Source organism: Colias croceus, chromosome Z (assembly GCF_905220415.1).
Source record: "Colias croceus chromosome Z, ilColCroc2.1".
In the NCBI taxonomy this organism is placed as follows: domain Eukaryota; kingdom Metazoa; phylum Arthropoda; class Insecta; order Lepidoptera; family Pieridae; genus Colias; species Colias croceus.
The window spans coordinates 9,457,334-9,480,788 of NC_059568.1; the positions used below are offsets into that span (position 1 = coordinate 9,457,334).

At 34.3% G+C, this 23,455-nt stretch overlaps 1 protein-coding gene across 11 annotated transcripts in view; it reads left to right on the top strand.

The window, feature by feature from the left end:
* Positions 1-23,455, top strand: part of LOC123705287 (basement membrane-specific heparan sulfate proteoglycan core protein) — a 101,787-nt gene that overhangs the window by 65,225 nt on the left and 13,107 nt on the right. For 5 of the 11 annotated variants that reach the window (XM_045654009.1, XM_045654014.1, XM_045654016.1 and 2 more), the window contains 38 exons: positions 6,291-6,401; positions 6,753-6,863; positions 6,970-7,113; positions 7,194-7,307; positions 7,628-7,735; positions 8,005-8,118; positions 8,699-8,923; positions 9,433-9,552; positions 10,047-10,167; positions 10,320-10,429; positions 11,120-11,230; positions 12,146-12,367; positions 12,722-12,844; positions 14,001-14,054; positions 14,496-14,504; positions 15,718-15,851; positions 16,117-16,210; positions 16,315-16,449; positions 16,563-16,814; positions 16,938-17,134; positions 17,248-17,372; positions 17,459-17,681; positions 17,762-17,950; positions 18,070-18,203; positions 18,297-18,465; positions 18,547-18,758; positions 18,910-19,125; positions 19,238-19,510; positions 19,844-19,961; positions 20,114-20,211; positions 20,330-20,566; positions 20,821-20,911; positions 21,020-21,132; positions 21,249-21,426; positions 21,517-21,712; positions 21,835-21,998; positions 22,082-22,300; positions 22,423-22,609. In XM_045654009.1, the coding sequence (XP_045509965.1) occupies positions 6,291-6,401; positions 6,753-6,863; positions 6,970-7,113; positions 7,194-7,307; positions 7,628-7,735; positions 8,005-8,118; positions 8,699-8,923; positions 9,433-9,552; positions 10,047-10,167; positions 10,320-10,429; positions 11,120-11,230; positions 12,146-12,367; positions 12,722-12,844; positions 14,001-14,054; positions 14,496-14,504; positions 15,718-15,851; positions 16,117-16,210; positions 16,315-16,449; positions 16,563-16,814; positions 16,938-17,134; positions 17,248-17,372; positions 17,459-17,681; positions 17,762-17,950; positions 18,070-18,203; positions 18,297-18,465; positions 18,547-18,758; positions 18,910-19,125; positions 19,238-19,510; positions 19,844-19,961; positions 20,114-20,211; positions 20,330-20,566; positions 20,821-20,911; positions 21,020-21,132; positions 21,249-21,426; positions 21,517-21,712; positions 21,835-21,998; positions 22,082-22,300; positions 22,423-22,609 (5,751 nt within the window). The remainder of the gene's footprint in view (positions 1-6,290; positions 6,402-6,752; positions 6,864-6,969; positions 7,114-7,193; positions 7,308-7,627; positions 7,736-8,004; positions 8,119-8,698; positions 8,924-9,432; positions 9,553-10,046; positions 10,168-10,319; positions 10,430-11,119; positions 11,231-12,145; positions 12,368-12,721; positions 12,845-14,000; positions 14,055-14,495; positions 14,505-15,717; positions 15,852-16,116; positions 16,211-16,314; positions 16,450-16,562; positions 16,815-16,937; positions 17,135-17,247; positions 17,373-17,458; positions 17,682-17,761; positions 17,951-18,069; positions 18,204-18,296; positions 18,466-18,546; positions 18,759-18,909; positions 19,126-19,237; positions 19,511-19,843; positions 19,962-20,113; positions 20,212-20,329; positions 20,567-20,820; positions 20,912-21,019; positions 21,133-21,248; positions 21,427-21,516; positions 21,713-21,834; positions 21,999-22,081; positions 22,301-22,422; positions 22,610-23,455) is intronic. The other 6 variants (XM_045654010.1, XM_045654011.1, XM_045654012.1 and 3 more) reach the window with 6 other exon arrangements.

The window sequence follows — 23,455 nt, forward strand, 5'->3', positions numbered from 1 at the left end:
TCATTTAATAAAATATTTTTATTAAGAAGAGTACAAGGACAAGGTCATATCTATTACGCTTATTGATATCATTTTCATAACATCATCAATTAATTGTTTTAATTCGTGTTGCTACGGACCTGAAACAACCTATTGTATTATTCTCTAGACGTGTTCAGGATGATTCCTGTTAGTGACTAAACAGTGTAATTTATTAGTATTTAGGATATTATTTGATATGACTCAAATATATATAAGTTTCGAATTACAATACGATGGAAATAACCGAATGTAGGTACGTAGGTACATTAAAATTAAAGAGAACAACAGCTATGTGGGTCACTGAATTTACGAACGTGCTGTAAAGTAAGATGTTTAATTTTTATTATCCCAAAACTAAATCTGTTTTATGTGTTAATATTAATATGTGCTAATTTTATTGCTTCGCAGGGCAAAACGTTTGAATCAATCGATTATTATAATTCAATAGCAAACAATGGACAATTTGCGATTATTGTGTAAAAGTTCCAAACTTCTGCACTAATGTCATCATAGTCTAATGAATCGGTAGGTAGGTACCTAGTTGACAAAACATATGATTTGTAAAATTGAGTTCATTATTTAAAAAAGGACTGAGCACTTTAATTAGATTACTTATGATTTATTTCATCCTAACATACAGGACGAAATATATAAAAAAACCTTAAAGCTATTGACTATTTTATTACACACTTTATATCCATGTTTTATATTTTATAATCAAGTCTAACAGCAATTTATTTCTATGGCTGGGACTTGGGGGCGTGGTATAATCAGATTGCGGACCGCATAACAATTCGTCCGCAAAACATAATTGTTTCTACAACTGTTTATTGTGTATCATCTGTTATAGGGGTAAAATTAATAAATACATATATCAAGCGTTGCACTTAAGTAAAATGAAAGAACTCAGCAAAATTTTTAAGAGTACTCAAGAGTAAAGGAACTCTTTGTGATTTTGTAGCCAGGTGGCTATCGAACAATAGGTTTGTCTTCGATTAATGCACTCGGCCTGCAATTCCTTGAATCGTATTGAACTGGTCAGTGGGTGCTAACAAATAAATAAATCATCTAGTGCTGTAAAGAGTGCTGTCGGATGCATGATCGTGACAGTTGATATGAATTGCCTCGCGCCCTCACCCGGCACCCCGTCCACATACAACTTGTATACGAATATACCATCTGTCATTGTATTATCAATATTATCGTCCAACAACGGCTCTTTAATTCAACGGACAAACTTATCTATATAATATAACATAATATCACTTTCCCCGACATGCAGACGAGAACTCGACAATGTACTTAATCTAATTATATTCTGATGTAAATTCCACGCATAAAGTTGTATTATTCAATCAATTTAAAGTGTACTACTTAGTATTTGAGTTAACGATTTTATTCAACTAGGTCTAGGATAGTTTTGAAAATTGACCGATAGTTTGCAGCGCGTTTACGATAGACATTGTAGACAAGGTTTGAGCAATGTAGGGCGGATGTTTAGGGAGATGCTAACGTGAATATTCGGTATTCAATTAAGATCTAAGCATTATAAAACTGACCTTCTTTTATTTGGTATCAAGACTTGGTCACGAGGTAATTGATCTGATGAGACGGAGCTGTTTAATATTCATGGCCCCTTTGTGTCACACTCGTTGTTTGCCACAAAGAGGTAGGTTTTTCAATAAGGCTAACGCTAAGATACTATTATATAGTTAATAGACGGATTATGTTAGCGTCGACGTGTCTACAGCCTGTATCGATTCTAAAGAATTAGATAATGGACGGTCTGAAAACAACAAAACACACGTGTTCTAGACACACGCTTTAGGTACCTAATTCTACAAAAGTCCAATGTCAATACACTTTGACTAAATAATATATTCATGTTGATCACGACCAAAATATATGAGTATCAGCGAAATGGCTAATGCCAGTATTATGATGGTAATAGATGCATTTAAAGGCATTCTATTTTTTGCGAAACGACCCGCCGTAGTCACGAGAGATTAACCACCGATTTACTTGATGTTATTAACATGATAGAAGCGTACTTTTACGATGTGAATGTAAATGCTAAATATACATGACGTAGGCAGGTACATATATAATCAGGTACCTACGTCTAGGCTTTTTAATCTGGTCTATAGATCTATAATAGAGGAAAGTTCTACTTGTTTACGACATGCATGTTCAGGAAATATAACACAGTTCTTGTTTCCCATACAAATTTAACTGTCATCATGTATTGTACGTATTCCAGATGTCCGTCAATCTGTCCGGCACAGCGGCTATTCTTAAACAGAACAACTGCAACAGTTATCGGCAATCATATGCGTTTCAATTAAATTATTTCACTGTAAATTGCGAGTATCAAAGCAAAGTTATATCATATAAAATTAGACTTAATTAGAAGTAAATATATATAAAAGTTCATCGTTCACAAATATACAGAGAATAATGTCAAGCAGATGCCAAACAAAGCGCTTTTAAATCGCAAAACCATAATACGCTTGTTTTGCATATTTTATCAATTACTATTGTGTCGGGTCTTTTCTCTAACGATGTACAAATAGGTTGGTTTTATTATGGACCCGTTATATTTTGGCATCCAGCGACTATGAATATTGAACATAGTTCAATTTAATTAAACTTTGGGAAGTTCTTGGACGTAGATTTTAATAATCTAAATTGTTTTTTTAATATTCATTACATAAATATATTCATTACTGATTAAAGGTATTGTTTAGCATTCACTAACTCCACGCTTCATTTAGCACAACGTTAGGAAATATATCAAACAGTAGGTATCCGATGATAAAACACCTAAATACAAGAAAATTATAATAATTATCGTATTTCATGCCTACTATCCACACTAGCCAATAATCATCCATAATCTAATATTAGTTGTTGTCATTAACTATTAACTCAATTAGTCTATCCATCAGTGATCACAACTTACTGTATTATGTTATAATGTATGTGAAACGACAAGGTCCATTAGTATGGAATCAAGTTAGATGCAATTGAAAAGTGTTAGTTCGTTAACCTAGTCGCATGGTTAGAATATTGAAATGAGATTTTTTGTGAAGGACCGCACAATAGAGTCAGTCAGCGCGGTGGAGAAAAGAATTCATACGTTAAATATATTTAAGACTTAACAACCTGAATGTTTATTCATTTGGTAGGTGTAACTACTAACTAGTGTTTTAGTCTGCGAATTTATTGTGTGGGTATGAAATGAATTTATAATACCTATGTAGATACATATTCACAATTGAACTGCATACCTAATCACTCTCAAGTCTAAGTCACTTTCTCTGTCCCTGTGCCCCTTTGTATGCTTAAATCTTTCCAAATACGCAACGGATTTTGATGCGGCTTTTTTTTAATAGATAGAGTGATTTAAGAGGAAAATTTTAGTATATAAATTATTAGGTTTAAGTCAAAGTGGGCGAAGCTGCGGGCGGTAAGCTAGTAATTCATATAAGAACCGAGAACGTCTCTACATCTCGTAAACAAATTATCTTGAACTATTTCTAGGATCTATTATAATACACGCAATTGCAATATAGTTCAAGAAATGAATCGTAAATCAAGTGGGATTTATACAAATCGTCGTGTTGACTTTTATAGAGGGATGTCAAGAATCTGTGGTACACTACGCATACAAATAAGAAATACAGATATATAAAAAACACTTCCTTTATTTATATTAATTTCAGGTTTAAGTTCAGCTTCGGGAATATTTATACAAATTGTTCAAAACAAATCAATTTTATACGAATTACTAGTTACATAATAAATGTTTTTTATGTGACTAATAATAATGTTATATGTATTTTAATGACGATGGTTTTAATTTGAACCATACCATAAGGTTATTTATTTCAAATACTTATAAAACTAAAATACTGCATTGCCCAAAGTTTAGATCTAATAACTTAGTAGCGATCAGTTCTAGATATTAAGTAATGTTTGCAGCGCATGTTAAGTTGTAATAACTTACGTCCAATAATCAATCCGAAGTTCGCTGTAACTGTCCTAGTTAAAGTACTAAGCGACTAAAGAAGTGGGCTCACGTAAAACGTCGGGGACAATTTGGTAATAAGGGGAAGCCTGTGCCTGGTGCAGGCCGACTACTTATAACACAGTTTAATTTATTTGCGGATTCCGCCTTGTTTGGAAGCCATTTCGTTAGTGCCATTGATGTGATCAAAATTGGATGCGCCTTTTTAATCTTTGCACGTAGTGATATATTTATTTATTTGACGGAACATGTATTATTCGTATTTCGATGAAAATATTATAATCATATTTTAAATACAGACTAGGTAGTATAATTTACATAAATGTTCGATAATACAATATTGAATTCTTATCTTGCATTTGGATAATTGCATAAAGCAATGATTAATTTTCCTTAATTATATCAAACGAATTTGCAAATATGAAATATTTCTGCAAGCGCAGTCAGAAAATTCATTCCAATTTCAGAAATAACTTTCAATTTATGCGCTTTATACACTAATTATTTCAATTAAAGAAGATTCATTTATATGAAATACTTGCGCTTCAGGCTCGTTGCTCGTAATCGTAATATTGACAAATGATTTTACCTACTTACTACTAATTTACTAATAAATCCCTTAAAAACTCCTGTTAAATTATTTCTAATGTTTTAAGTTTCACTTAAATAGTCTTAAACCTGTAAATAGTATATCCAAGCACTATTCAAAGTAAATGAATTACTAATTTTGTTTTGGTTCTGTTTTCGTTACAATGGTAAAAAATAAAACTTTCTGTCAAATAATTTTCACAGACAGCTAAATTATTATTCCATGAATAGTTGGTATAAATAAAAATACGCAAGGATTGAAAACCTCCGCCGATTTTGGTAACGTCGACTAATAAATCTTTCCACCCCTATTTTATAAGAATATTCATATACCGTAGCATATTACCATAATATTGTCTAAACATAAATATATATAATATCGAAAATAGTAGAGGTAATAATATCATGTGCATTACAAAGCTATAAGACCATTTGTAATACAATTGCAGATCAATTAATCAAAGCACATTGAAAATACGTTAACCTTAAATCTTAGAAGCAATACCTATGTCCTAAATTGTTGAATACCTGCGTCATCCAATCCAGCCCAGAGTAGATACTATCTTGAACCTAATGTACGCATAATAGCTACAGGTGCTTAAGTGTTATTTACATATTTACTAGGTTTATTATGCAGGTATCCTTTTGTCATAAATTTACAGTCTTTATAAAATACTTAGAATATCGTAAAAACATAGGCTCATAACCACATTTTCACATATTTGTATATTGGTATATCAAATAATCAAACAAATAAAATTTGACTACGATAGATCTGTATAACAGCTCTTTAGTATTAAAGACATTATTATAATCTCGAGTCTTTAGAGGCTAAAGTCCAACGTCTAAGTTTTTAATGTTGACAGGTATTTTAACTGGAAACTTGGACCTATTTAGAATACGGTGATAAGTATATCACGTAGGCCGACTGCGTCCGCAGAATGTTAACGATACAAAGGTGCTCCTGAAAATGTTATACGGGGAAAAAAATTGGCGAAGAATCTCCGCGTTAAGGCGCGTTTTACTTACATTTTGCCGTAGATTTATGCAAACATGTTTGTATGACTGTTACGTGATCGCGGAGCGTTGACAGCCCGCGGATTTGTGGGTTGTAAATTTCAATCATTTGGCATTTTGTTTGAGCTTCCATGATTCGATATTCGATGTTTGTGATCTTGTTTAGAATCGTATTAGACGGTCATTGATATTAATAAACAGTTACATATGGAATTATTGTACAATTTAAGGCGAAACATAAACTTTATAAGCAGTTATTAAAAGACAAACCAATTAGCTTCAGAAGTACGACGTATAGCTTGAAAGTTTCACACAGTTTGTACAAATATTCGTATCACTAAGCACACTCAAAGCTGTATTTGTGACGGATTCAGCCTCAGTAACGCCATCTAGTCTATTTGAGTAGGATTTAATGCGTATAACTTTTAAAGTATCTCATAGTGCAAATAAGCGCCGAGATACAGTTTCCAGTGAACTTTGAACAGTTTTCTTATGAATAAAAGCATTTTTCCTTACAAATAAGATTATAGTTATAGGTATATATTTTTATAATTAATAATAACAAGTATACACTTGTTATTATCTGTGTCTCTGAATGCGTGTTTTTAACGATCCATTTTCCTATTGTTCACAGAATCATGTGGTAACGACGACTTCCGCTGTGGCAATGGAAAGTGCATTGAAGGAGCCCGCCGTTGTGACCGCGTGGTGGACTGTCCATCTGGAGAAGACGAGTTAGCCTGCGGTAAGTTAACAAAAAGGATCTTTTAGAACTTAATTATATATTCCTGATACACTTTTGACTATTTTTTTCCACACTGTTCGTTCGTCATTTTAACGGAAAAGTAAGCTTATCAGGTATTTTCCGAATTTGTGGAGATGGTCATCATTGTGTACTTATAATAACAACCAGGTGCTTATAATGACAAATATATAATTATTAAGTGATTCATTTCTAATTTTAAACAGGATTATTTCAATATTTTAATGACCTAATTAATAAGTTAATGCCCAGTAAATAAATTCGGTTCTATACAAATATGCAGTTATTTGAGAATAATAACATTCTTATAGTTAGTTGATTTATTGTCTACAGAATGTAGTGAGGATGAATTCCGCTGCCAAGATGACGGCTCCTGCATAGAAAGCAGGAAACGGTGCGACAATGTCAGGCACTGTGCTGATGGCTCTGATGAATACGACTGTGGTGAGTCTACAAATCCGACCAAAAATTACCAGGATTATATCCCTCGAATTATATTTAATAACACACAACTTTCTCGCACGCTGCGCTATGTTTTGGAAACGGTAAGTTCATCGATTGCTAGTCTGGTCCGGTCATCATGTATGCAAGGATAGAGGCAAGTTTCATTGCCACGATGGATCTTGCATATCTATCCTACTTCGCTGTGATGGCTTTAGAGATTGTCGGGACGGCAGCGACGAAATTGACTGTCGTAAGTACCTCTATGCTATCAAGAAATGATACATATATGAATTGTTTACTGAACAATATGCTTATACAAATATTTTAAAGCATGCCGCTCTAATCAATGGCAATGTGACCACGGAAGTTGCATCAAACGCAGTCAGCGTTGTGATGGTCGCGTCGATTGTCCAACAGATAGATCTGATGAGAGGAATTGTGTCGGTAAGCATGAAATGCTTGATTTTAATAAAATATTATTCTATGCTTAAAAGGCACAAAGCACGATAGCACTACTAATAAATTTACTTTTACTACATACATTTTCTGATATTTACATAGTACGACTACAGAGTACCAGTTAATAGAATGATATTTTCACAGCATGTGATAATTAGGAACATTTTCGAAAATTTTATTCACGGGTATAAATTTCCATTTTACATTTTGCGAAATGTTTTTGAAGTATTACGGATAATTGTGCATGTATTAATAACAATCAAAATTTTGAAGGATCATTTGATTAGCTTCGCATGTATTTACAGCAAAGGGATACTTTAGATGCAGAGGTGGCAAGTTAATACCAGAAAAAGGACGATGCAATCGTCGATACGATTGTGATCCTGGAGATTATTCCGATGAACAGAATTGTCGTAAGTGTCGATCATTCGGTAACTTGTACTTTCCGTTTCATCTCTAACTACTCATTGTTTCGATCTCAGTTATCATCAATTTGTTATCCTTCGTCTCTTTTTTCTCCCCATCATTATTTTTGGTTATCTTATTTTACCTGTTCGAAACTCCATCTTCATCGGTACTTCAACTTCCACATACTTGTTCAAACATTATTCGTTTATGTTGTCTGTTTTCAAATTTCCTCTGAAATGGTTAGTTCAGGTTTTGCCTTTTCTTTTACCGGTAGCGTGTGGTGAAGACGACTTCAAATGCGACAATGGCTACTGCATTCCCAGGTCTAAACAGTGTGACAGAACACGTGATTGTCAGGATGGTTCTGATGAACGACACTGTGTTTACGGTTTGCACCTTTTTCAAAATTTGTATCCTGACCGTATATTTTTTTTTTAATATAAATGTTCTAGTAGTTTACCGTTATTTTCAAAGGTAACGGTTATATTGACGTATAGTCCCTTTCATATATTTAGTATGATATTTCATATATTTAGTTAATTTGCTTGATTGCATTTTGTTTACCTATATTACAACTGACATGATGTACCAAACATGCAACTCCCAAACGAATGATCTCTACTCCATTTCGACCTACGATTTCGACAGACAAATTATACCTACCCATTTTTTAAAATTACAATCTTTTGTATTTGCAACATTAATATCTTATTAATTAATTTTCATCGAAATTTAGTCATGTGACCAAATTATTATGAGTTGAAATTTTACACGACATTTAGATTTTTATTTTATTGTTGCGTTTTTGGTAAAATTGATAACACACTTCATATATGTAATATTATTACAAAATGCATACATGACACTTAGAAACTGCAAATAAAAATATCACTGATCCACTCACTGATAATATTTTAAACTGTAGTTATAATTATATTGGTTATGGTTTACGCATTATATTATGACAGGCACAATATGCATGGCTTATCAATATAAATGTTCGAGCGGACAATGCGTTAAGGCTGATTCTTGGTGCAATGGGACTGTGGAATGTGACGATGGTTCAGACGAAAAGAATTGCCCTTGCAAAAGGGACCAATTCCAATGCCGAGATGGCTCTTGTATTAATATTGCTCAGAGGTGTAACGGTCACAAAGATTGTCATCCCCAAGGCGAAGACGAACACAATTGCGGTAAGTAATCGGGAACAAAAGGCTCCGGTTGTGAATAACGTTTGAAGAATTACAACTCTTATAACAACATGCTGCTAAACAATATTTTTGGATACATGTCCAACCTTAACCAACCCACGATTACTTTTTCTATAAACTTTACAACTAAGCATGTGTATGTTTTGATTGTTTGCATGACTGTTTGTAAGTCTCGCACCATAGACATTCTACCAATGTAAGTATACACAGAGTTTTTATTATACGTATTAGTCTAGATTTGTAATCAGTATATAATAAGTGTAGCACTTGATGTGTGTAAACCTTTTGAAATTAATTGTATTTAAAGGTTGTGTGCTTGTACCAAAATTTCAGAGAACGTAACCATGCTTTTTAGCGGGATTCTTTTAACGCAGATGGATCGCATTCTCTGTTCCTTTTCTTTGTATTAGCATCTTAGAGTGTTTGGTTTTTTGAAGTGTGCTTCTAATTTTGTAAGGTGGACCATAAGTGATAGTTGAACAAAATTACAGATGCCGAGTCTTGTCCACCAGCCAGCTTTACATGCGACCCTGGTTCGAGCGTCCGCTGTGCGAAGCGATGCGATCGTAACCCAGAGTGCGACGGCGGGGAAGATGAAGAAGGCTGCTCTGGTAAATAACAATTATTCTAGATATTGTTTGTAGTGTACAATAAAGAGTTCGTTATTATTATATTTGGTGCTGTGCTTGACGATAGTCAAATATTTTAAAATAAGACGTTTTAATTTTTTATGATACTGAATTAATTTTTATTATTCCTAAATATAGGACCATAAAATTATATCTTTTATTTGCCTATAATATGTATGATTTAATATTCTAAATGCAATGTGGATTCTTGAGAATTGAATGCTTTAAAAAAAATCTTTGCAACAACGTTAGTGGTGGCCACCGTGACGAAAAATGAAATTTTATTTAAGTTAGTTTAAAGAAATGTTCAATTTATAATACCTGTATGTATATTGTATAATCTATTGGCGAAAATTATACTATGTAATATATGCACTGCAAATTGTTTAGCAAATGGCGATTTTTTTGAACATACTGTTTTCCAACAATTTTGTTGACGTTATGTTTATTATATAATTTTACGTGTTTCCTTCAAGACTGTCACGAGTGCGACGGACGATGTATCGAGGACTATCGCATCTGCGATAGAGTGCCCGATTGCTCCGACGGCTCTGATGAGTTGGGCTGTAACGATTGCGATGGACCCGACGATTTCAGGTAACTTTACAAAATGACATTATTGTTAACACTTGCGGTGAGTCGCTTGCGAATCTTTACACTTGTGCTGCGAATGTTTGTACTGAAGCGAATGATGATTGCGAACATTTATTGGTTCCATTGTGGTTAAACATAACCTGTATTGTCCACAGATGTACGAACGGCGAATGTATCAAGATTTCCCAACAATGCAACAACGTCGCTGAGTGCTCTGACATGTCTGATGAGTTGCATTGCAATTCAACCATCATAGCCGAATCTCGTAAGTGTCTAGTGTCTTTACTAATCAATGTGATGGTACCAATAAATAAAAAATGCTCGTATGATTTTAAACATTATTTCACCATACGAAATTTATTTTAAACCAAAATGATTTTTAAATTATTTCACCTTATCCTATCGATAGTAGGTAATCCTTTTGATAGGCCTATTCTAATTTGAAGTTCGTTATCTGAACCTTACAATTCTCCAAATGTTTATAGGCGTTGGGAGCCCTTACTATGCGACCCACCAATTCCTTTGCTGAGTGTAACATAAAAAGCTCTACTTTTGGATCATTCAATAGTATTTTTCATGCGGCTATATTTCATGAGAGTTATACCATATTACATATGATTAGGTATTTCCCGTATTTTTAACTATTAAAATATGTCATGAAAACGTTATACATAAGTAATAGAATTCTCGGCGACTAAAGTCGAGCAATACCTTTCTAACTTCACGATACCATACTTGTTTGAGATTTAATTAACGATGTTACTCATATGTTGGCAAATCAATAAAATCCTTTTACGCTAGGAAAGTGAATTTACCTAAATTACAAGACAGATACTTTTACAATTATTTCCAATGCTAAAAAACTATAATACTTAAATACTGCTATTGCAACAGTTTTGCAAATATGTATGTATATTGCAGTAGGTATAATAAACTACTATTTCTTGTTTTGTAGCTGAATGTAGTGACAACCAATTCCGCTGTCGAAATGGTGCGTGCATCGATAACCAGTTCTTCTGCGACAAACACATTGACTGCCTTGACAAATCCGATGAAGAAAATTGTGGTAAGTATTTTAATTAGAATTTTCTAATATGGAATTTCACTAACACAAAATATATTCACTATATAAATCTAGAATAAAAAGAGCACCAATGATTCTGCGTGTCACTGTGTCTATGTGGCACTAAGCACTGATTCGCTTAAGCTCACTTAAAAAAAGCACTATATCACGCCTCTTCGTTGTCTTCTATACTATACGGCACGCATTAGATCTACTCACACTTATTTGAACTTATTTTTAATTTCCGTGTGATTTCTAAAAATTCATAGGACTGTTAGCGTCAGGATGAGGGTGATTTGTTTAGTACAATTGTTTGTTAGCTGAATGTCTAAATGAGACTAATATTTAGCATGGTACATGATGAGGCCGTCCCGCTCACCGATACAGACGACGACGTGCCACGAATCTGAATTTACGTGTTACGATGGCAAGTGCATACCACATATGCGACGATGCGACAATATCTATGATTGTATGGACTTCTCTGACGAACAAAACTGTCACAACTCTGGTATACTCACGTTAAATACCCCCGTTGTTATGGAATGCTCAATTTTTATTTTTATTTTACCGAGCCTTTAGACGGGAGGAGATTTCGTACCTATTTTGTGTTTCTTTGTCTCGCATGTTGTGTCTTAGGTTTTAATTGTTTTACAGCTTATTTCTCGTAGAAATTCAGAACTTGAACCTAAATGCTTACTTATAGATGTAAGTGCATGAAATAGAAAATTATATTTTTAAGAAATGACAGAATACTCGAATTTAGATTGGCTGAAAAATAATAGATTCATTCCATGTCCAAGCTCTTAGTTTGTCATTCGACGTGAATTCATCGTAAAGCCGCGTATCCTATCTCATTAGTGACCTTTTTAACATTAGCCTGATATTTCCATCTTTTAAAATTGATATTAATTTTAGCATGCGACGAGGGCTACTGGCAATGTATATCTGGCCAGTGCATCTTGGAATCGGATCGTTGCAATGGCCTGGTCGACTGCAGCGACGCTTCAGACGAAAACGACTGTCCTACTACGTACAGACCTTTCGTCACCTACCCACCGCTACCTGAGACTACTCAGCGACCATACTACACGACCACCTCAGCACCGTTCATACCACAATATCAACCGAGCAACCGCGGTAATATACTTTTATGTTTCTTTCCTTCTAAATATATATACCAATATTTAGAAACTTATAAAATATTTCTAAATATTGGTTGTAGTCTGTTATTTTAAATTATTAAATTACCATTTCATTGTTTAGATTCGTAGCTATGTGTTAAGTACTTTGAATTATTGAGGATTTCTTGACACGAAAGGAAGATTGATCATTGCCATCTTATCATGTTATTTGTAACCATCAACTCATTCAGTATTTTATAAATCATCTTTACATTTTTTCGTGTTGTATGTATCTTAAACTAGATAATCAATTCAACACGATTATATAACAAATGTAGGGACATGAATCTAAGTTAAGATTAATCAACAGTAGAATGCCAAAGAAATCAATGGCGTTGCGAGAACGGGCCATGTATAGAGTCGTATCAGCGGTGTGACGGTCACGTGGACTGTCCGCGCGACGGCAGCGACGAGTTCGATTGTCCAGCTGGCAGTAAGAATCCAATAAATGACCTAACAACCCGGAGCTTGAGAGAACATCACCATTTAACACCAGTAGACATAGACACTAATGTTCCCGTCTCAACCAATAATCAACGAGGACTTGGGAGGTATAACTGTGTTAAAAATGACCTCCAAGGTACCTCCTATGGATGGGTCTGTAAATAAATCTAAAATGTGTTGGGATTGTTAATAAAATGTAAATCTAATTATTGTATCTAACAGGGTTAAGCGATACTTGTAATTTGTAAATATTTATAATTGACCACTAATAGCATACAGGAAAACGAATGAACAAACAAATTTTGAATGTGCATAAGAAATGGATTATTCAATGTAAATTTTAATTATTTTACTAAAAACATAAATGCTTGTTTCTACATTTATTGAAAATATAAGATTACCTAATGTGAGGAATCCATTTCTGTCTAACATTGGAGGTGACTTAACAGACACTTTAAACATTGTTTTGAATGTCGAGGTAACAATAATAAATAATAATGTAAATAAATGTGTTTGTAAGTGCAAAAGAGAAAATTTTTATAAATTATCAGTACGTTATTTATGAAATAACTTATAACATTAATTTCAAGAAACGATAAATACATAACAACAAATACCTAAAAACAAATATACCTACCTACCTATTTTAAGCCAAAAATAATGTAAATGGTTTCATGTATCTAATTGATAATATAAAAATTTTCACTTTTGATAAGAAAACTAATTCATAAATTTAGCGCTAGCTCGGAACACTTAATAAAAAATTAATCATAGAATTACGTTTAATAATAGTAACTATGTTGCGGTTGCTAATATTCTAAATAGATTATAAGATCGTACAATAATTGTATTTGAGACTAATTGTAAATAACATAGAATAGCTAAAATAACGCAAATGCAAATATTATAGTTTATAATTAACACTTACTGATTTGTACCGGTGTTTGATACTAAATGTACCTAACTATATTTTAAGTAACGTTCAACAAATTCCTATATTTAATTTTTATTTATACCGTATTATTTTTCAAATAGTTATTCTCTTATTGGTAAAGTTTTTAAATAGTCACTCGCCCTCTGTGATTAACCTAACCTAATCGTTGAAAAATTCTTTAGAGCATATAATAATTTAGACTTCTTTACAGGTCCAGTCGCCCTTGATTTGAAGACTTATCCCTCAGAGCAGACTGTGAGAAACGGTAAGATAATTGCTAAAAGTAATTTAAAATTATATAAAATATGTAATAATGATCTTTTATTATGAACAATGTTGAACAGGTCTTTAGCCGAAGATATTTATAAATGAAATATGTCTCCAAAAAGTATATGACTATCTATAAGTGCAGGTTCTGGGAAATTCGAAAACCCGATTCAAATTACTGTTAAGATATCTTAACTGAAAACAAATCACGAAAGTACTTATTTACTTTAACTCATTGTCTTTTTATTATGTGACAATTTGAAACACTTTTTAATATTCGTCTTTTTAATTTATCTCACATTGTGATAGCGGACACGGTGGATTATTAGGTATTATTAATAGATGAGGTTCTATTATTAACTAATTTTAGCGCTTTAATATATATTATTTTAAAAGACAAGATATTAATTTATTTGTTTCTTTCATGGTGGTGGTACAGCCAATTCTGGTGAGTCAGGGTACCTCTAAATATGGGTGCAACTTGGTTTACCTAACGTTTGAAAATAACAGAATAACTCTGGGTTTTATTTGAAGTTTTTTTTAATAGAAATGGTTTTCCAATTATATATTTATTATTTAATTATTTATCTATATACAAATAGTCAGGCGTCGTTGTTCTTGAGCTGAGTTTTGTATATAACTAAAAAGAACGCTACAAAATATGGTGATTTATAACCGAATTTAACAAGAACAATTACGCTGCATGACTATTTTCATTTTTGCACTTTTATTATGTATATAATTAATGGGTTTATATATATTTTAATACAGCACTTGTTTGAGTTTTAGTGTGAACAATTTTTAATCTTATTCATTTTGATTTTAATCGTTTACTCGGGTGGTATTATATCGGTTATCAATTATTATAATTAAATTTATTAATATATATATATATTATATTATATTAAATAAACCAGCATACAACACAGAAAATTCCTAATACCTATATTATGAAATTTAATTGGATTTAATAAAATATTTTATATGGCATGCTGAAACCTTAAATTGTAAAGAAATGTTTCGCAATTTGTATAACAGTTTTTAAAGGGTTTCTCATATTATAATTTACACTGAATACAAAGACTTCTCATTTAACATTTTATATAATAATCTCTTTAATGGGCAGATCATACCAATGTAAGGGACTCATTACCAATGTTAAGGTCATATAAGTAGTTCCTTAACAATACATACACATAAAACATAATCATTTCAAAAGCAACCTTATAACGGAAGAGTAAGTATTTTACTTTATTCTTAATGATTTCTTCATGATTTTTTTAAACAAACCGTCTATTGCTGAAGGAAAGGGGGTGATAGGTATACAGGATAAACTAAGTCAGCATAATTGAAGAACGAGACAAGATAACAAAAATGTTATTTACCTATCATCAATCACGTTGGGACTAAAATAAGCCTGTTTTATAAAATAGTTACCTTCATATCGCACTATTAACATAAGCACACATACCTAGTTATAATTAAAATGTCCTCCTCAATTGACACTTTTCAGCTGAACTTGGAAGATTTCATTGTGGACTTCATACATTTTAGAAAATGTCATTTTTTTCTAATAAACAATGGAATGCTGCAAATGAATGCTGGGATTGGGTGCACGGTACAGCATTTGTGTTAGTACTATACAAACCGGTATATTTTAGGAGGTGATGTGGTATTCTCCTGCCGTGACGAAGGACCAGTAAGAGCGGCTGTGAGATGGGTCAGAGAAGGCGGCAGGCCTTTAAAACCTGGCTCCGTAGACCGGAATGGACGTCTCGAAATGAACCAAGTTACAGTAAGTTTTCTGAGCAGTCAAAATAAATTAGTGCATTTTATTGTATTAATTGTACATGTCACGTGACGCATATATATTAGAAAGAAAAAAAAGAAGAAAGGTACAAAAAATAATTTCATCATTAAAGAACACAAAAACACATTTCAACGTTATATTTATTTTCAACTTCACTCTTAGTAGCTCTTAGTCATAAAATGTATTTATAAATAACGGTCTTAACCACAGTTTCATTAAATGGAAACTGAATTAATGTTTACCTTATCAGACGGGAGACAGCGGTGTCTACATCTGTCAAGCTCCTAGATATTTGGGTACCAGAGGCGCTGAAATCAGGGTTGTCCTGAATGTTGAAAATGCACGTAAGTATAACTTACTTAAGCGATTAATGCATTCCTTTAACATTCTTATTTTTCAATTTAATTATTAGTGATAATTTTATGATAATATACTATTTATTTCACAGCGGCAACCTCTAGCCCACCCTTCGCTGCTTGTCAATCTTACCAAGCCACATGTGGTAACGGACAATGTATTCCTAAGACTGCTGTATGCGATGGCAGACTCGATTGTTCCGATGGATCCGACGAAGACGCTTGCAGTAAGTAAAATTGTTATTTATTAATGTAACTATCAATATCATTACAGCTAATAAAATATAAACAATCGAGTTATAGAATGAACATTATGTAAACTAATATTAATTTTATGCAGACCAAAACGGCATGTGTGAGCCCAACCAATATCAGTGCGCAAACCACAAATGTGTACTCAAAACATGGCTCTGTGACTCTGAAGACGATTGTGGTGACGGTTCCGATGAACAGAACTGTGGCCCCTCAGATCCCTACCAGCAATGTAGCCGAGTGGAGTTCGCATGTGCAACCCAAAACCAATGTATCCCCAGGAGTTTCCACTGCGATGGACAGAGCGATTGCTTTGATAAATCAGATGAACTTGGATGTGGTAAGTTATACATGCCTTTGTTTAGGACTGACTGATTGCAAAATGCAGTTTCAGATCTTTGTTCCTTTCTAGTCACCTGCTTTATAACAGGATATTTTTAGTTATATTCTAATTTCTTTGTAGCTCCCGTCCACGTCACTCGTCCTCCAGCACCGGCTAATGTCAGACTAAACCCTGGTGACACGCTCACCCTTGTATGCGAAGCTGTTGGTGTTCCCACGCCGCTTATTTCTTGGAGATTGAACTGGGGCCATGTTCCCGAAAAGTGTACATCGACAAGTGAAAACGGTATCGGAACCCTTACTTGTCCAGACATGCAGGTGAGATGTTATTTTGGTTGGACTTGGTAATGAGGCTTTAAATAAATACAGATAATATTATAGAATTGAATTATTTATAAATTGTGTTATTTTATTGCTTATTTCAATTTCAGACTGAAAATAGCGGTGCGTACTCATGTGAGGCCATCAACAACAGAGGTACTGTGTTTGCCGCACCTGATTCTATTGTCTACGTGAACAGATCAGAAGCCTTGTGTCCAGCTGGATATTTCAACAGGTACAAACACATATAACACTTTATATCTTTTAAGTAGTTAAGTTTTCCTAACATTTTTCATTAATTTAATATTCACATCATTTTAGCGAGGCGCGTTCACAAAACGAATGCATCCGTTGCTTCTGCTTCGGTGAATCAACAACTTGTAAGAGTGCTGACCTCTTCACATACAATATGCCCACTCCTCTCGGAGAAGGTGGCACTAGACTCGTTGGTGTCAAACAAACATACAACGGTGACGTACAAATCGACAAACAGCAACCCATTTTCGACCAATTTTACTATCAGCCACTCAGAAATGGAGCTACCGTATGTTTTTCAATATTTTTATTTTCGTATGATTATTTTAGGAATATATTAAATTAAAAAAGAATAATCTTCTTTAACAGGTCACACAAGTGTCAAATTTCAATGATGTTTGGTCAAGGAACACTGGCACTCACCCGTACTTAACTTTGCCCGAAACTTATAACGGCAACCAACTGACATCATATGGTGGTCACATTAAATACAGATTACTGCCACATAACCCACAACCTTATGGTAGCGACGACAAAGTTCCCGATATTATAATCATGGTATGTATCTACTATTTAATAAATTTATCACAATAATATTACCAACAACTTTATTCAAATTCCGGTACTAAAAGAATACTTACGTTTCATCATCGTATAACTTATTTTTATTATTTCAGGGTAAATATCAAAACCTGGTGCACCAAAACCGTGGCGACCGCTACTATGTAAACGCACGTTTAACTCCTGACAATTGGCTGAAACCCAGTCCCCGAGGCTTGGTACCAGCTACCAGAGAAGATATTATGATGGCGTAAGTATTATGTACTTAAATGCATTCACATATTTTGATTTTGGGACGGGCATTATCACGTATATAAAATATAAATATTTTTTAAATAATTAGCTTGGACGACGTCGACATGATTCTTCTCCGTGCCGATCTCAACAACGCCGGTGTTAACATTACCGAATTCACAATGGAATCTGCTCAGCATATAAACGTTGGTCTTGGAGCTGCTAGCTTGGTCGAAGAATGTTCTTGCCCACCGGGATATGAAGGCCTTTCTTGCCAGGTAATATAATTATTTTCTAAATACTTCAAACTTATGCAATTCTGTTTCGTCAATATTAAACATAATTTGTTGTTCCTCAAGAAATGCGCATCTGGATACGCCCGTGAAAGCTCTGGACCATGGCTCGGATCGTGTGTTCCCAAGCGATCTTGCCCACCGGGTACATACGGCGACCCCAACAGTGGAGGTGACTGTAGACCGTGCCCTTGCCCACTTACCAACAGGGAGAACCAATTTGCCAGAACTTGCTCACTTGGACCCAGCGGAGTGGTCATCTGCGATTGTAACCCAGGGTATGTAATATTTAATATTTTACTCCTTGAAAATAAATACAAAACAAAACCACATTAGAATATCGTTTATAAATTAATAATTAAATATTGGTAACAGCTACTTACAATTTCCACAAAAACGAATATTTATGATAATTATTTTGATTCACAGTTACGAAGGAAACGACTGCAGCCGTTGCGCTCCCAATTATTATGGCAACCCATTGATACCCGGAGATTCATGCAAGCCCAAACCATCAGACAACTGCAACGCTTTAGGAACAGCGCAAGTACGACTACCTGACGAGTGTGTGTGCAAAGACAACGTACAAGGAAGATACTGTGACCAGTGCAAGTCTGGCACATTCTTCCTTTCTAACGATTTCAGGTATGGTGAAGTTTTTAAAAATATTATTTGCGATGAAATTTCATAAATATAATTTTCTTCTTCGGTATGGTATATTATAATATACCGTAAAACTAATAAAACTTTTTTTCAGATACGGATGTGCCTCATGTTTCTGTTCAGGCGTTTCCCAACAGTGTATGAGCAGCAATTTGCGTAGGAAAACAACCACAGTACGTTTCAATGTGCCACAAATCGTCGGTCAAGTGAAATTATACAAGAGTGCGCCTTTCGGTTCCGGAGGCTCAGTGCGGTATAATGCTCCCATCGAAACCGACATTCAACCAGAATTATACGGAGGGGAAATTACTCTCAACAGCTACGATAGAGCTCAGCCTTCCATTTACTACTGGAGTCTTCCAATCAGGTATAGCTAAAAGATAGTGCATACTTATGAATATTTATGACATACTAGCTTTCCACCCGCAGCTTCGCCCGCGCAGTCAAAGAAAAACCCGCATAGTTCCCGTTCCCGTGGGATTTCCGGGATAAAACATATGCTATTTCCCTGGGTAAAAAGTAGTCTATGTCCTTTCTCGGGTATCAAAATATCTCTATACCAAATTTCATGCAAATTGGTTCAGTAGTTAAGGCGTGATTGAGTAACAGACAGACAGACAGAGTTACATTCGCATTTATAATATTAGTATGGATTTTAGTAATGAATTATATTGCTAATTGTTTTTTCTTTCTATTATAGTTTCGCTGGTGATAAAGTAACAGCGTATGGTGGCTTCCTAAATTACGAACTACACCATGTACCAATTGCCAGTGGACAAAGCTCAAGGAATAATGCCGCTGACGTGCAACTTATCAGCGTAAGTATTAGTGCAGTAATGGAAGAAAATAAAAAGCGTTTGCCATTAAATTGTGAAGATTTTGATTTTCTTTCAAATATTATTATATCTTTAATGTGGACACAAAATATGTTTAGTAACTTTTCTTAAATAAGTTTCATAAATCTTTACAGGATAACAGTTTGACATTCAACTACTTCGGTAACTTTGCACCTGACAGTGAAGGTTACTTGAATGCAAGTGTACAATTCTTGGAGAGAGGTTGGCAAAGGTAGATCATCATTTTTATATTATTAACAAGTCAAAAAACAAAATTTCTTGTAACTTTAAATATTAACTTTAAATATTAAGATATAGTGTCTTCATTTTCATTTTTTTTATTTCCTCAGGCCCGATGGTAAAGAAGTGTCCCGCGAACATTTCCTTCTCGCTTTAGCCGACGTGAAAACAATTTTGATAAAGGCAACATACACAACAGACACAGAGGTCGCTTCTATTGCTAGCGCTAGCATTGAAACCGCAGAAGCTGGTGGCACTGGACCCTTGGCGCAGCATGTAGAACAGTGCGTTTGCCCAGGAGGTTATGTAGGAACATCTTGTGAGGATTGTGCCCCTGGTTATACAAGGTCAGTTGATGTGAACTTTACACTTTCTCTTTGTAAGATATTTCAACGTCTTTCATCGTCGTCGTCAACGTCGCCATTGGATCGCAATTTACTAAACTGGTGATAATATTTTTGTACAAAATATTCGTTTTCATGATCTCAATTTAAAAAATACAAAATATTGGTTTTCAATTTGAAAATGGAAATACTTTAGAAATTTCTGTTGTATTCAATATGTAGTACTTTGTTAAATTAAAAATTAAATTGCCTTTCAGGATCTCAAGTGGACTCTATCTGGAACATTGTGGTCCTTGTGATTGCAATGGACACTCCAACATGTGCCACCCAGAATCTGGTGTCTGTTATGTAAGTAAATTGTTCTCTATCAATATTTTTCTTATAAATAAATAGAACTTCAAATATAAAAATATCTAAAAACAAAACATTCAATTAACATTTCTAAATATTTTCTAGGACTGCGCTCACAACACCGCTGGAGCGAACTGTGAATTGTGTAAGGAAGGATACGAAAGAGACCTTTACAATAACTGTGTCCAACGTTCACCCAGTACACAAACACCTTGCAAGTTAGTATATTTATCTATTATAACGTCCAAAATATACCTCTCTCTTCTTTACTTATAAAAATAACATCAGATTGCAATTATAGAAACTTTGGCTAAAATATTATATTTCTTCACAGCTGCGACCCACGTGGAGAAGAAATTCCGTGTGACTCAAACGGCTACTGCTCATGCAAACAAAACGTTGAGGGCGAATCTTGTGACCGTTGTCGACCTGGAACCTTTGGTCTGGAGGCATCAAACCCTCTTGGATGCTTGAACTGCTATTGCTCTGGAGTAACTAGCAATTGCCATGAGGTAAGTCATCTTTATTCACGTCTATAGGTCACTCATTGAAATTTTTTTGGAGCCCCTCTATTAAATAATTTATTTTTGTCTTATTTGCAGGCCAGCCACTACACACGTATTCCAATTGCTGCACCTATCTTTGGAGAGAACTACGGAGGATACACTCTTACAGATCTGAATGGAGAACAAGTTATCAACGACCACTTCGTACCGGCTCCAGATGAAAGTGAACTGATGTACATCTTCTCGTTCTTACCTGAAGGAGAATTATACTGGTCCTTACCTGTATTCCCAGGTAAATATTTATAAAGATTTTTAAATATAGTAAAACCCATACAAAAATTTTAACACGACGATAGTTCGTATGTTTCGTAGTAATTTTATATATTCACTATTTTTTATTTTTTTTCCCTACAGGTAACAGAGTGTTATCATACGGCGGTGTTCTTTCAATGACACAAAAGTTCCAAACCGGAGGCTACCCCGGTGAATCTTCACCTGGAACTGACGTTGTACTTATTGGTGATCAAATATCAGTTTACTGGATGAATCCAACACCTATTAAATCTGGTGAAGCTTTCGTAAGTCTTTTACTTGGATTTTTGGCTGGAAGTTCCATTGGTGCTCTTTATTTTAATATACTACAATAATAATATTTTTTTAGACCTACCAAGTACCGCTCCGCGAAAATAACTGGTTCGTCCTTAACTCAGCGCAACCTGCAAGTCGCCACGACTTTATGGGGGTTTTGAAGAATCTCCGCAGAGTTTTAGTGCGCGCCACACTCTCGGATAGAATTACCTCAACAGCTATTGCCGACGTTTCTATGGACACTGCTGCGGAAAGCTATGACACCACATCACCAGTCGCTAAAGGCGTCGAGGCAAGTTAACTTTGATTTGAATTAATTACGATTTGATAGTACATACATGTTATTTCTTCTTTTGTATGTTCCTATATGCGTATGCATATTTTTCAGCAATTCATTTTATTTTTAACTTCCAGATGTGCATGTGTCCAGAAGGCTACAGTGGAACAAGTTGTGAGAGTTGCAACACAGGTTATTACAAAGACCAGAATGGTTACTGCAAACAATGCAACTGTAATGGTCACGATTGTCAATTGAACGCCTATGATGAAGTCGTCTGCAACTGTAGACCTCCTTTCACTGGACCAGATTGTTCAACTGTTGGTACGTTAAAAATAGATTTTACGTTAAATCCCACATGCTGACTCCCTAATAATTTCTGAAATTGTTTTGAGTAGGCTGAACAATATCATTATCAGATAAAGTACACAATATAGTATTTTGAAAACTTATTCTACACTAATTCTTTCTCTCAAAACATTTTTCATATTAATGACATTTTATATGCATGCTAAAATGTAATAATGACCTAGGCCTGATTATGGAACTCCATCCAACTATACACGACGACCACCACAACTCTATCCTTGTTGGAGTTACGTTTACGTGCAAATATAGAGCTCCAGAACCATTGACAATTCGATTTTTCCACGACGGAACTGAAGTAGGAACGCCAAAACTATATAACGAATCGACACTTCAGAAAGACGGCTGGCGATCTGAACATAGTTGGCATACTATGTGGAATACAATGCAACAAGGCGATACTTATGAGTGCCGAACGTTTACTAAAGGGGGATTTACTCTCGGGGTTCTTACCACTACCCTCCCCGAGAAAGGTAGACCGAAAGATGTGCCGTGTCTGTCTTGTACAATATGCTTCGATAATGTTCACAAATTATAACTCATTTCCATCAAATAATAACAACAAAATGTTGTCAAAACGTCCAGCCGTGTTTTGTTTTTGTTGCCACGTTCACAATTTTTAATATTTAAATTCATGTTTATGGTTTTATTACTCGAACTGTTGATTCTATAAGTTTTGTTTTGTCTTCATTTGTTAATTACATTTCGCTAGGATAGTTTTGTGTAAAAGTATATTAACATTCGATTCGTCTTTAGATCATATAAAAATAGGTATAAATGATCTAAATGATATATGAGTAATAT